This window comes from Talpa europaea (assembly GCF_964194135.1).
Source record: "Talpa europaea genome assembly, chromosome: 8".
NCBI lineage: Eukaryota > Metazoa > Chordata > Mammalia > Eulipotyphla > Talpidae > Talpa > Talpa europaea.
The window spans coordinates 62,410,177-62,423,587 of NC_140075.1; the positions used below are offsets into that span (position 1 = coordinate 62,410,177).

Genomic DNA, 13,411 nt, shown 5'->3' on the forward strand with positions numbered 1-13,411 from the left:
CCCCTCCTCCTCCCTCCCTCCAGCGCTCGCTCCGGGGCGTCGGGGACGGAGATGGAAAAAATAAATAAATAAATTCACGGCGGTGAGGGAAGTGAAGGAAAATAATCAATGCTATTTGGCTGCGGCTGAAGTGTTTTCCCGGCTTCATGAGGGGGTTTCCATTGATTCACCACGGGCCCTCGCTCGCTCCCTGCCTCCTCCTCCTCCCCGTCCTCCTCCTCCTCCTCCTGCTCGCCCGCACTCCTCCGCCTCATTCACTGGCTGGGGCCGAGGCGTCCCACACAATGGAATAATCAATACCCAGGCGCCCGGGGCGGCCCCACTGAGCAGGTGCAGCGGCCCGCCCGCCGCGGCGGATGCTGGGAGTTGTAGTCCGTCCGCTCCCGCTCCCCGCGGGCGAGCGCCAGGGCAGCCCGGCGTCCTCGCGGGACCACCGGCAGGAGCAGAGCCCCGCGGGCCGGCCGGCCGGCCGGCGGGACCAGCCACCTGCCCCGCTGTGGCGTCGGGTCCAAGCCGGTGTCAGCAGAGAGAGCTGTCTCCTTTGCACTCTCTTCCATCTCCTCTGCTTCCTGCCTACAGAAACCCTGCATGTGTTTTGTTGTTTTAAATCAGCTCTAGAGCAAGCCCTGCCTTTTACCAGCTTCTCAGAGCTGCCTGAGGCCTAGCTCTCTTTTTCACTCCCTCATTCCTGCCCTGTTAGTTCTCTTTTCTAATTGGGTGCTAGGACCTTCTTTTCCACCGCATTTACTCTTAAGTCTTTGAGAGCTTGTGTCTCCTCCATATGGTCACATTGTCCCCAGAGTTGAGTGGGGGGAGGGGAAGTACTTGCTCCTTGTCCTCGTCTTCAGTTATTAGCTTACAAGCTCTTCTATCTTCTAAAACAATTGCTAAGATTCACTGGACACAGAGGGACAGTTCTAAGCACACATATATATATTAAGATGTAATCCTCATAACAGTTTAGGAAACCAGGACACTAACAAGTTAAATAACTGGCCCAAGGTCACACGGCCAATTAATGGCAATACCAGGATTCAAACTTTGATGATATGATTCCAGAGTCTGCTAAGTTGCTATGGTCTGCTTCCAGAAAAAAAAAAAGAAGAAAAGAAAAAGACAAAACCCAGGAAGAAAAGGAGAAACTAACATTTTAACATTTTGATTCTCTATTATGGGAGTATGTTGTTGAATCATCACACATAACTGAAGCAATCTATCTTTTACCTATGAGAAAACCAGTTTAAAGGAGTTGGAGTAGCTTCCTAAGGCCAAACACATTGAAAGTGAAGCTGGGGGTCAACCCCAGGTCCACCTGGCTCTGGAGCCTGGTCTTTCCATTATGCTGTTGCCTCTGCCCCACAAAACTGAACCTTATAACTCAGGTAAGCGATTACATCATCTATCTTTGGGGAACAGAACTGAAAAGCAAAGGCCAACCAGCCAAAGGAGTTAAGGGCGGGGGTCCCTCCCCTGCCAGCCCATTGGAATTTGTCATGGGGTGGGGACAGGGATGTATCCAAGTTCAAGATGCCATGTGTGGGGCCTTCCTCGTGGCGCAGGGGTTAAGTCTCAGTGCTATCACGCTATTGGCACTGCAACATGAGTTTGCTCCCCAGCCAGGGAGCTAACCCACATGACACAGCAGAACTCTCCTCTCTCCTGCTGCTCCCCTCAGCAGTCTATTTCAATAGATCTGTCTGTTCTGCTCCCCACTCTGTCTCTGGTGAAGCCGCTCACCCCCTGCACCTCTGGCCTACACCCCAGCTCTTGTATGCATAAATAAAAATAAAAATCTTTAGGGAAAAAAATGCCATGTGTGTAAACCAGTGTTCTCCCCACAGTGCTTCCCATGGGATGGTTTCCAGAAACATACTGGGGAGAGGATAGGTGTTATTAAAGAACCTGGCACTTCTACCCACCGTAGGAGGGAATCCAGGAGTTGGTAAGTCACTGCTCCTCAGTAAGCTATATCATAGGGAAGATGGGATATATAGTTGCTGCCTCCAGGTAACCATAGTCCTCAGCAGGAATAAAGACAAGGATTCTTCTCTATTTTGTTTCCCACTGTAGTCAAAGGACCACCCCTACATTATCCTTCACAGATGGCTTGGTTCTCACCTTAAGTGGTTCAACCCAACGTTGTTGAACTTCAAATGGTGTGAAAACAATATAGGCTTAGTAGAAACTGCAGTGGGATACTCTCTCGTGTTGCTGGGCAGTGGGTAGTGAGCAGCAGCTCCCAGTCTACATTTGTGTCCTGTGATAATTTCAACACAGTGTGGGTTTATTTGGACATACTCTCACTGAATGTCAAAGATCTGTATGTTTCAGAGATCTGATAAAGCCTGCTCAAGGGTCATGGGAAATTCAATAACCACCTCCTTAGTCAGGCACTGAAGGTCTTTTCCTACCGGTTCTTCACCTGTATTTCTAGCTTTTCCTCTTTACAGAATGGCCAGGTGGTCTTCAGCTTCTGGGTCTTTGCTCATGCTGTTCCTGTCCTTATCTGTGTCTCCAACTGTTGAAATCTCCTCTAGCTCCCATCCAGAATATTACGTCCTCCTTCCACAGACTATTGCCCACCTACCCTTTCCCTGAATATCCATGCCAAGATGTATTAAACCCTCTAAAACTCACAGTAAAGCAGTCTGTTATATCCTTTCTCTCAGCCCAATGCCACGGGGCTGCATTTAGTAGGCCTCCATAGTCAATAAAAAACTTCCCGGATAGTGTTCAAGCGTATTCCAGGTCCATGTGCCTACGCAGTGAAGGGGTTGGAGCAGGGACGGGGCCTCACTTGCTCTGCCCTACTCTCTCCACCGCCTCAGCTCAACTTTAGGTGGAGTCCCGCTGGCACTAATCGCAGCTTTCCTGTCACCATAGCGACGGGTGGGCGAGAAAGGAAAGCCTCCCTCAGGAACTACATCTCCCATCATGCACCAGGTCCCAGGGTGCCGGGCTCAGCCTGAGGCCTGAGACCCTGGCCGACCTCCGGGAGCCGCGAAGGGTCGGGGACGAGGAGCAGAGCGCCGCGTGATGGCTTCGCTCCTGGCCTCTATAATCTAGCCAGGTCTTTCGTCCCCGTCCTGCCCTCGGCCGCAGCACCACATCGGGCCTAACATGGCCGCTGGTGTTGGGACTGGCTGGCTACGCCGAGCCGGGTCCAAGCCGGGGGCCGAGACCTGCTCCCGGCATTCCTCGCGGGCGTGGCGCGGGCTCCCGACCCGCGGCGCCAGGTCCCGCGAGAGCGCGCCTCGGGCGTGGAGGTGAGACCCGCGGCTCCGCTGGCCGGTGCGCGGCCGGGCGGGCGGGGTGAGCCCAGGCGGTGCGCCCGGGCCAGCCAGCTGTAGAGGGGGTGGTGTAGAAACACCCTCTTCACGGCCGTCTTTCTAGGAAGCCCTTGGATCGAGAGATCAGTGGTAGGCGTTGAACTGGAGTCCTGTCACTGCCTCGGAGCCGTAATACATCAGAGAGCGAGGGCTGAGGCAGAGCGAGCCTTGGAACCGCACCCAGAGAAGTCAGCGACATTGTGTGTGACTCCTGAGTTCCTCCAGGGGTCTGTCTGTGCTAAGCTGTCCTGCGAGGCGGACACCCGTGGGAGCCCAGCAAAGGTTTCTTGATCGATTGCAGGTAGCATGGCCCAGGGCACGATTGAGGTGGAGCGAAAGTTCGTTCCGGGGCCTAACACAGAGGAACGGCTGCAGGAATTGGGAGGCGTCTTGGAGCACCGGCTCATGTTCCGAGACAGCTACTATGACACCCCAGGACTGAGCCTCATGCGGGCTGACCACTGGCTGCGACAGCGAGAGGGCAGTGGATGGGAGTTCAAATGTCCTGGATCTGGCGGTGTCTCGGGACCCCACACTGAGTATGTGGAAGTCACAGATGAACCTGCAATTGTGGCCCAGCTCTGTGAGGTGCTGGGGGCTGAGGTCCTGGGAGCTGGAGGTGTGGCTGCTGTGCTGGGTCCACTGGGGCTGCAGGAAGTAGCTAGTTTTGTGACCAAGCGCAGTGCCTGGAAGCTGGTGCTGCCTGGAGCTGATGAAGAGGAGCCAGCGCTCAAGGTGGACCTGGATACAGCTGACTTTGGCTACGCTGTGGGTGAGGTCGAGGCCCTTGTGCACAGGGAGGCTGAAGTCCCAGCTGCCTTAGAGAAGATCCACAGACTCAGCCGCATGCTTGGTGAGGAAGGACAGGCCCTTCTGTGCTTTCCTCCTCTGGATGTCCCCACTGGACCTCGTTAGTGGGGGAGGGTCTTGGCCAAGCTTTGAGCAATTTTCTAGATGACCCGGTTTACTTACAGTTGTGTCAAACTTGGTTTCCTCCCTTATACTTCCCATTTAACCTGGATTTAATCCTTCCATGTGTCTCTAGTCTAGACAAGTCATTTTTTTAGTTTTTATACCTACAGCCACTCCCAAGTCGCCCTCAGTTCCGTTTGTCAGTTCTTTGCGTCAGTGCTTCCTTTCTCCCACTCTTAGCCTTGTTTTTACAGCCACTTAGATCCACATTTATTCTTTCAGCTTTCAGTGGAGGCAGGAACGTGGTGTTTATATGACAGTGGGGCAAGCACTGGCAGGTTTTTCTATTCCTAGGCTTAGCTTCCTTGCAGACAGTTCATGCACATAAGAATGGGGCTGGGCATCCCATGGGGTCTTACAGCCCTGGAATGCTGCTCTCTTCTCCTCAGCATACATATGCCCAGTGCCCTGCTATATGCCCGGCATGCTGCCAGGCCCTAACGGTAAGACACCACATAGTGCCTCACCAAAGAGGCTAGAATTCTGTGTGAGTTCCAGCCCCTGGTATTAGCTGCTCCTCTTTGTGCATCCTCTGGTTTCTCTGTGTGTGCATCTCTGCATGTGCATCTCTGCATGTACTTTATTACCGAGCTAATGAGCTTTGGCCTGCCTAAGCTTTGGGCTTTAATCTTGATTGGGGAACAGAAGCAATAACTGAAATAAATCACTACTGAAGCACCCTCTATCTTCATGGAGCCCCAGTGCCTCATCACCATTTCTTTTGCTGGAGGAGAGGCTCTTTTGCTGGCTTCCCAGCTCCACTCCTGCCTGAAGGGCCTTTTCAGGCCCACTTCCAAGGCCAATAGGGAAGTGGGCTGGTGGGACATGGACGCTGGTTGGAAGGCATTCAGAACTCAGTACTGCGGCAGAAACAACTTTGGGGTCCTGGCCGGGTGGGCAGGGAGCAGAGTCAAAGCATTTGGAGCTCTGCCTTGTTCTCTGATTCTCCTTTTGCCTGTAGGTGTGCCAGCGCAGGAGAAGGCACCTGCCAAGCTGATTGTGTATCTCCAGCGCTTCCGGCCACAGGACTATCAGCGTCTGCTAGAAGTGAAGAGTTCCGGAGCGAAGCTGCCATAGGGCACCAAGCATCCTGACAGTAGCCTGGGCTAGGGTGTCCCTTCCTTGAAGGCAAAGAGAGCCTCTGGGTCCAATGGGGTTCATTCCTGGGGCTGGGTCTCTTCCCCAGGCTCCCTTCCCACAGTAACTCCTCTCTCCAGCTCTGCCTGTTCCTTCACCCTACCCTCAGCTATCCTTCCTTGAGCCCTCCCTGGCTGCCTCCTCTCCCTCATCCGTCAGATGCAATCTGTGGGCCGCCCCTCTCCCCTGGCCGCTAAGCAGCCTCCATTGATTTCCGCTCGTGTTTATAGGATTTCCACTTAGCCGTGATCAGTAGTTAAGCACAGGAAAATCCCTTGCCACCCCCCCCCTCCCTTGGTCGATGCCATTGATTCTGCCAGCGGCTCCTAAACCGCCTTACAGCTGAGTTAGAGATGAGGGGAGGCAGCAGGGATTTCCCTGCCTTGGGATGTAGGGAATAGCAGCAGGTTGGGGAAATAGGTGGAAATCCCTGTTAGAGACCTAGAAATTCTAGTTTGATTTTGCCAATGCGCCCTGCTTTATACCAGACATGGGAGTGCCTCTTGTGAAAGTTTAGGGGCAAATGTGCTCCCTACCCTGGCGACGGGTAAAAAGAAAACCCTCCTTTGTTGAAATAGGCTCCTACTGCTGAGGATATGCACTTCCTCTGTAAGAAGGCTTTCCCCTTTGCTGTTATTCAGACTTCTCTACCTCAAATACATTCAGATTTGGCCTTTCCCCCTCGGGTTTATTGGGTTTTCATTATTTTGGGGGTTGGGGGCAGGCCCTCAGTTTCTACAGTGGCATGCATGGTACCAGAGCGCCACCTGCTGGTAGCCCTGATGTGTAGGCTCCAAGCGTGCAGGCTGAGTTACTGCCAGGTCTCCACCGGCAAATTGTTCACCTCAAAGATCTCCTGCACGGACTGGCCAAAGTGGTTGTAAGTGAGGCGCAGCTTGAGCCGCAAGGGGACCTAGGAATAGGAGAGCATAGACCAGAGTTAGCACCCCTGACTTCCCCTGTCCTGGGTCTTTATTCATAGGGGGGGCTCCTAGAGCTCACCTTGTTAGGATTGAGGATTCTGAGAAGCTGGGTTATTGGAAGTCCACTCTGAGCTGGAATTGTGTCCCCACTGGGGGCCTGTAGCTGTAGCTGTAAACTCTGAACACAGGAGGTTGGTCAGAGCACAGTAAGGCAGCTAGCTGGGCTCAAACAACCCTTCCATGCCTCCTCCTATAACTCCCTGAATGCGTCTCTGCCCTCGTCTCATTTCCACCCATATCCTCTACTTAGTGGCTTTTTCTCCTGGAAGTACCAGGCCATATCTGAATCCTGGTCTTATACAAACCTTGGGCACAGCGGCCTGGCAGATGAACTGGGTGATGTCATCCCCTGAGGCATTGGTAGCGGTGATTGTTATTAAGAGCAAATTAGGGGTTTCAGGGGGTCGCACAAAAGACAGATTCAGCTGTAGTCCTTCGCGCTCAAATACTTTGAGATTTGGGATGGGAGCTAGAGTAAGAAGAGAGAAGTAGCTCAGTATATGGGCTGAAGATGAATTCATTCATTTATTCATGGAATAAAAATGAAGTGAGCACCCACTGGGTATAGGGCACTGCTTGAAATGGTAGTGACAAAATGAACAAGATGAAGCCCCCATTGAAGCTTAAGTCTCATAGGGGAAGAGACAATAAGAGAGAAAAAAACAAGCATCATTCTCACAGACTAGTTGGCGCTATGAACGAAATAAACTATGCCAGAGTAATTGGAGGAACTAACTGAAAAAGGAATGGTAGGGAAAGGTATCTGACATTTTAGCTGAGGAGTAAGAATAAACTGGTTATCTGATGTACTGGGGAAAGAACATTCCATGTAATTCCATGTAATTGCCTAGGACTTGAGATAGAGGTCTGAGGAGCTAGAAGGGGCCAATGGAAGGCCTAGTGGGCAAGTGTGGGAGACTGGGAAGAGATAGGGCTCCGCAGGCCCAGATTAAGACATCTGAACCAGAGGAAGACACTCAAGCGTGTTCAGGAGGGGACTGGAAGATCTACTGAACCTGCCATGATGGGAGCTGATGGGGCACGAAGCAAGTTAAAGTGCACCTGAAACCTTAGTCTTTGACTTATAGATAGCTCATCCACCCATGACATGCCCCCTGCCCTTTGCTGAGGCCTACCTGGGGGTGGAGGCGCACAGGGAAGATCAAGGAGATGTACCAAGGCATCTCCTGGGGAGGGCGCCAGAGGTGGAAGATGCTGGGTCTCCCCAGAAGTGCCATCCAGGAGATCTAACAGGTCCAAGAGATTTGAGGCCTGGGGAAAAGGGCTGGGAGTGTCAGGGCTGGGAGTGAAAGTCTGACCAAGTGCTCTTCACCCTTGGGGATCCAGCCGCCTCACCTGGGGCTCCGTGGGGGGAGGGGTTACTTCGGAAAGTGGGGCTTCTTCTTTGCTTTCCTTTGTTTCCTCATCAACCTGAGGGCCACCTCGCTCCAGAAGAGGCATCTTTTCTAGAATAGCATCCCTGAGAGAAAGGAATGTGTATGTGCCTCTGAGGGAACCCTGGGCTTTTCAACAGAGTCATGTATGTGTGGCAGAGTAAGCCGAGGGTTCTGGGCACACGGTAGGTCACAGCACTCTCTGATTTCCTGAGATGGCATGCTGTTGAGGAGCAAAGCAGCATGGAAGCCAGCTTAGTTTCAATGAACTGTGGGTGGGAGGTTCTGTGGATGAGAATGAGACCCTTGTATCCAGAGAGGGTCATTATAGAGAGGACTCTGGGGAGAGGGCAGGGGTTTGTGATGCTCGCTGTGCAGATCATACCTCATGTGGTCATACTTCCGGAAGAGCATGTTATACTCCACGGCCCGCTGCTGCAGCTCTACGTCCAGGCAGCTCCCGTAGATGGACACCACCTGGCGGATGCGGCTGGGCCACAGGGTGCTATGTGAATTGGAATGGCAGCTTGCCTTGCCCTTTAACTCCAGGACATGGTAGGGAAGGGGGAGGCCCCCAGAACAGAGAGAGACCCATGATACTTGGTTGACAGGAAGACCCTAAGGATTGGGGGCCTCCAGGCATGGAGAGAAAGTCAGACTGATGGGCACAGTGAAGGGATAATCTCTTACCGAAGGCACCAAAAAATGGGTCTTGGGGAGGCTGGGAACCTTTCTTACTTGTTGTCCCCACGAAACCGGGTGCTGAGCTTCATGAGGGCTGTGAGGGCGTACGCTCGGGTGGCTGGCAGGGACATATGGGACTGGAGCACCTTCTCCAGCAGTGCCAACACCTCCTCCTCTTCCACCTGCAGGGCAAACACAGTAGTGACTCTGGAGCCAGCCCGACCTCCCCTGACAAGTCTCTCCTTAGAGTACCCCCAATGTAGGTCTCACCTGAAGGGGTTCAGTTTCTTCACAGCTCCCCTCCAGCAGGAGGTCCCCGTATTCTCCGATGCACCAGGCTGCCACTTGGACCAGCGGTTGCTGTGTGGAATAAGAAACTCATATGAGAGGCTGGGCTAGAGTCTGGGTCCTCTCTTCACACCCAGGCCCCTAGCAACGTGCCTTCAGGCTGTGGAGAGACAGCGGGGCTTAGAAGGGTAGGGAAAGAGGAGGGCCAGGACTGGGGAGCAGTTAAGTTAGCTGTTACCAGGCTCAGACCTGTCTCCTGGGCTGCTTCTGCCCTCTGGTGGCCAACCACCAGAACTGCATGAAAGAAAAGGGAGCCCTTCCCTTGAGGTCCCCGTGGATGGTTTCTAGCCACCACAGTTCACTAATATGAAAACGGGGCTATAGATGCTGGCCGGCACCTACTAATTTGCTCAGCATTTGAGGCAATAATAAAACCCAACTTAGCAGGCAGAGCTTTTTTATCTATCTCACTTGATACTAAGAGCTTGGGAGGTGGACAGGGTAGAAAGCTGAGTACAGCAAACAAAGTCAGTCATCTGTGGTCACATAGCCAGTAGGTGCCAGAGGCAGGACAGAAGTCCAGGTGTTCTAACTTAAAAGCAGGGCTCTGTCCTTGAGTGTCTGTTGTGTGAAGTGTCTCTTCACACAAATAACTGACTTCAAGGGAGTTGGGAATCAGGTATAGGGAGTAGTGGTCTGGGAGGGAGGGTTGGGAAGGTGATGGGAACAGTACTTGGGAGATGTCCTCTGCCAGGGCACTGTAGAGGCGGCGCACGGAGTAGGCATGTAGCTCGTGGGCACCCCCGATCAGCTGTGTCAGATTGGCCACCGCATCATCCCGTACATGGGTGCCTGCCTGGAAGGGGTGAATGTGGCGAGTCCGTGGATGAACCCAACCCTCTGCCACCCAGCTCAGACCAGCCCCAGCCTCACCATCGTCAGCACGTGCAAGATGGTATCTATGTGCCAGCGCTTGGTTGGGGCAAACCTAAGAGACATTTGGCTCATCAGTCTTGGTGCAGAGCCTCCCCAGAGTCCATCCTCTGTGTCTCCTAGGCACCTGTCACCTCACCTCTCCGCAGCCAGCAGGATGCCTGAGGCACAGTCTGCCCGAAGATCAGGGGGACAGGTCTCCAGAAAGCACTGTAGCTCTTTCATCATGGCCCGCACGTTGGAGCTGTTCACCAGAGCCAGGCTCAGTTCCAGGGCCCGCCTGGCAGGAGAAATGTTTTTGTACCAGGTAGCCCAGTTCACCGAGACTGCCTCAGACCCTTCCCTTTCCCAGACACCTGTCTCCTAAGTCTCTGCATTCCGGATGCCCTGAGCTGGCCTGGGTCTTGGCCACCAGTGCTGGGTGCTCTGCCCTGCCCTTGTGTTCCTCTGTCTCACTCACCGGCTAAGGGATGCGTCAGATTCCTGCAGACATTCTACCACAGTGGACCGGTGCCGCTGCACAGCACTGTGATCAGACTGCACCAGTCGCAGCAACGATGTCAGTGCCACATACCTGGCAGAGTGGAGAGGCGCTATCATGCCGTAGCCATCAGCCCCTCCCTGCCTTGCCCTGCCCTGGGTGTTAGGATAAGAGGCAGGTGGATCAGGAGACTCTGGAAGGTAGAGGGCCTGGGCTCAGTGGCACAGCCCAGTCAAACACCTGGGACTATTACCTAATGTTCTTGTCATTGTTGAGCAGGAAACGGCCAAGAATGTTGACAGCTAAAACCTGTGGGAAGCAGAGGTTGGGGAGTCAGGGCAGGAGTTACCTGCTCATGCAGCCATGGGCAGTATACAGCACAGCACAGGGTGAGAGACCAGGGCACAGGACCACTCTGGTCGGAGTTCGTGGGGGGGAACAATAGGAGAGGCATATTGGGTGATACCCGAAGGCCAGTGGCAGAGTGGATGTCCATGATGGTCAGCACCGTCTCAAGCAAGACCGCGTTACCTGCATTTCGGCTGGTGTCTGTGTTGGTGGCTACCTGAGTGGATGGAGAAAAGGTGTATATATATGGGGCTCTGTCTGCTCCTCAGGTCTCTGGAAGGCCTCCCACCTTGCCATCTCTCAACCATCAAACAAAGCTCTCTGAGCCCCCACCCTGCTAGGTGCCCTGAGGGACGCTGTCGTTGTGGTGATCAGTCTAGAGGGGAATGTGGATGTGACTGTGGATTATGCACGATTATATGATGAATGGTCCTGTGAGGGATGCTCAGGGCTGGTGGGATCACAGAGTAACACACCTAAGCACTGCCCCCTCCCAGCCCCCACCTGGGCCAGCAAGTCATTCATGGTCTCACTGTTCTCCTCGTGGTTCCGGCCCAGAATCCGAAGCAGACGAAGTATCTGGACCTGAGGATGGGTTAAAAGTTGAAGGGAGGGGTTCAGAGGGTATGGAGTCACGGGCTGAGAAAAATCCCTCATGAGAGCACTGTGAGGGGTCTGACTGGTTCCAGAGAACTTTCCTGTCCCCTGGTCCCTTGGGTCTTGGGAGGTATGTGAAAGTGGGATTTGGGGGACAGGATTTTGTTACCAAACTGGATTTTCTGATCTTCAGGTATCCCCCTCCCTGCACTGCCTTGAGGTCACCTGGGCAATCCTGTGTCTGCCACTCTCCTGCTCAAGACACTGAGCCAGTGTGTGGGAGAGATGACCACTGGCCACAGGCTTATTGCTAAGCTCTTTGTTCCGGGGATATAGCAGGGAACTGGCCGCCCACCTGCAGGAAGGGGTCGCTGATTCCAGATATGCTGTGTTCTGCAGAATATCCTGTTGTCACCAGAGTCCGGAGGATCAGCACCAGCTTGGGTACCACCTGGAGGGAGGGCACAGCCTTATCTGGGGCATTCTTCCTAACTTCACAACCTTCGGCCCTGTTCCAATCCCCTGCCCCGCTTTTCCTGGCCGAGGGCCTGCCCCTGCACCAGCCCACCTTTCGAAAGTGCTTGAGGGCTGCAGGGCTTCGTTCGCAGAGTTCGGTGATCAGCGTGATGGTGCCCAGCAGGATGCCTGGGGTCAGGGTGGGGGAAGTGAATGGCAGCAGGGGCACAGGAGAGTCTACTGCGTGTATGTGTTTGTGTGCACTCACTGCCCTTCTCCTATGAGCTGGCGTTCTAGTCCCATTTTTGTTTTTTTTTAACTTCTGTCCACGGAGCTGAGGACTGTGGCCTTACCGTGGTGGCGTTCATGAAGCAGTTGGGCACAAGGTGGGAGGAAGATGTTGGAGAGCTCAGGGACCTTCCGGATCATATGCACTGCAGTCAGGACAGCCTGCAGAGGTCGGGGGCTCAGAGAGAGCATGGTCTGCAGGATGATTCCCCCTCCCTGAGCACTACCACTGGCAAATGGGAGCTTCTGGAGGGAAGAACCTAGAGCCCTGATAGCTCACCTTCTTGCGGACATAGGGGCTGGGCTGTAGGAGCAGTTTCTCTACCTCGGTGGCCAGGTCTCGGCACATGTCGGCAGAGCCCATGGAGCTCAGAGTGCATAGGGCCAGGCCTTGGACTGCAGGAATCCCCTGGCTCAGGTCACTGCAGAGTTGGGAGGATGGTTAATGAAGACTGAACAATCCAGTCCTTCCCTCTACCTCCGGCAGGCAGCCCCCTAGGATTTCCCAGTTCCCCACTCTCCCATCTCCCTGATTCGAGTGCTTCCCAGAGCCCTCTCACTTCTTGATGCTGTTGGTAATGAGCAGGTGGGCATCCTGCCTCTCATCCAGTAGAAGCATGGCCCCCAGGTAGCCCACCCGCTTGTCTGTGAATCTGGGGGAGGCGATCAGTTTCAGGCACTCCATCTATAGGGAAGGGGGCAGACCAGGAAGGGGCAGGGATGAAACTGGAGGCACTAACAACCCATTTTCTCTCATCTTGCTTAACACTAGGTTAACCTGTTTGGTGCCACAGCCCATCACCCTCTCCAATAAGAGGTAAGAGAGAGCTCTGGGTAGCTTCAAGGAACTAGGAGTTGAGAGGGATGGGAGATGAGAGGTGTCCTGAGGAGCCTGGCCAGAGAATGAAGGGTTCAGTCCAGCTGATGACCAATGGGTACTGTATTGGAGGTCTGTGGTGCATGCTGCGAAGGCTCAGAAACATCGTAGAATGAAAATATCCGGCACAAACAGGTGATTGCTTCCAAGCCCCAGTCCCCACTAACTACCCTCATCAAATTCAGAAGGGAGGCGCCCCAGCCCAGTACCTGTCCAAAGTGGGCGGGGTAGCCCAACATGTGGACGTAGAGCAGCTTGGCTAGCTGGCGGTGCCTGTGCAGAGGGTCCCCATCACGGAAGGAGGCCCGGATATGGGCGCACTCCTTTTGGATCACCTCCCGCTCCTGGGCCTGGGTCTTGGCCCCACGAATCTCCTCAATTAGATCTTGAAGCTTCAGAGAAAGCAGCACCATCCTGGAGGGCAGAGGACTTTAGACCTCTGACCTTGAGCACCTGGCCTTTCTTCCCAGACTTGCTGTGTGCCAAGATCTCGAGAGTGCAGGTCCCACAGCTATTCTGAAATCGAGCCCATTTTGACCTTTCCCCACGAGGGCCTACCAAGGCCGCCCCGCTCCGCGCTCGCGCAGATTCCCCACTACGCATGCGCCCCGGCCCCGCGCCGCGCCCGTCCCTACGGAGCATGC

The 13,411-nt window shown here is 54.1% G+C and overlaps 2 protein-coding genes across 3 annotated transcripts; one reads left to right on the forward strand and one right to left on the reverse strand.

Moving 5' to 3' along the window:
• Positions 1–3,635: 3,635 nt before the first annotated feature.
• THTPA (thiamine triphosphatase) lies at positions 3,636–5,449 on the forward strand (the record flags this gene model as incomplete). The annotated part of the gene is made up of 2 exons (XM_084239924.1): positions 3,636–4,182; positions 5,263–5,449. 2 exons carry the CDS (start codon positions 3,636–3,638, stop codon positions 5,376–5,378), a joined length of 663 nt encoding a protein of 220 aa, XP_084096050.1. The 3' UTR covers positions 5,379–5,449.
• Positions 5,450–6,249: 800 nt separating this feature from the next.
• Positions 6,250–13,246, reverse strand: AP1G2 (adaptor related protein complex 1 subunit gamma 2; the record flags this gene model as incomplete). 2 transcript variants are annotated; one of them, XM_084240011.1, is made up of 21 exons in its annotated part: positions 12,977–13,246; positions 12,451–12,575; positions 12,171–12,312; positions 11,956–12,052; positions 11,715–11,791; positions 11,502–11,597; positions 11,054–11,134; positions 10,668–10,766; positions 10,455–10,510; positions 10,181–10,294; positions 9,860–10,000; positions 9,721–9,775; positions 9,521–9,643; positions 8,770–8,859; positions 8,554–8,681; positions 8,201–8,305; positions 7,778–7,901; positions 7,558–7,693; positions 6,727–6,890; positions 6,441–6,539; positions 6,250–6,351 (listed from the first exon to the last, which is right to left on the reverse strand). In XM_084240011.1, the coding sequence occupies exons 1-21, from the start codon at positions 13,178–13,180 to the stop codon at positions 6,250–6,252; spliced, it is 2,358 nt and encodes a 785-aa protein (XP_084096137.1). In that variant the 5' UTR covers positions 13,181–13,246. The 2 variants fall into 2 exon arrangements, with proteins under 2 accessions (XP_084096137.1, XP_084096136.1); XM_084240010.1 differs by having other exon boundaries at positions 11,502–11,615.
• Positions 13,247–13,411: the final 165 nt, after the last annotated feature.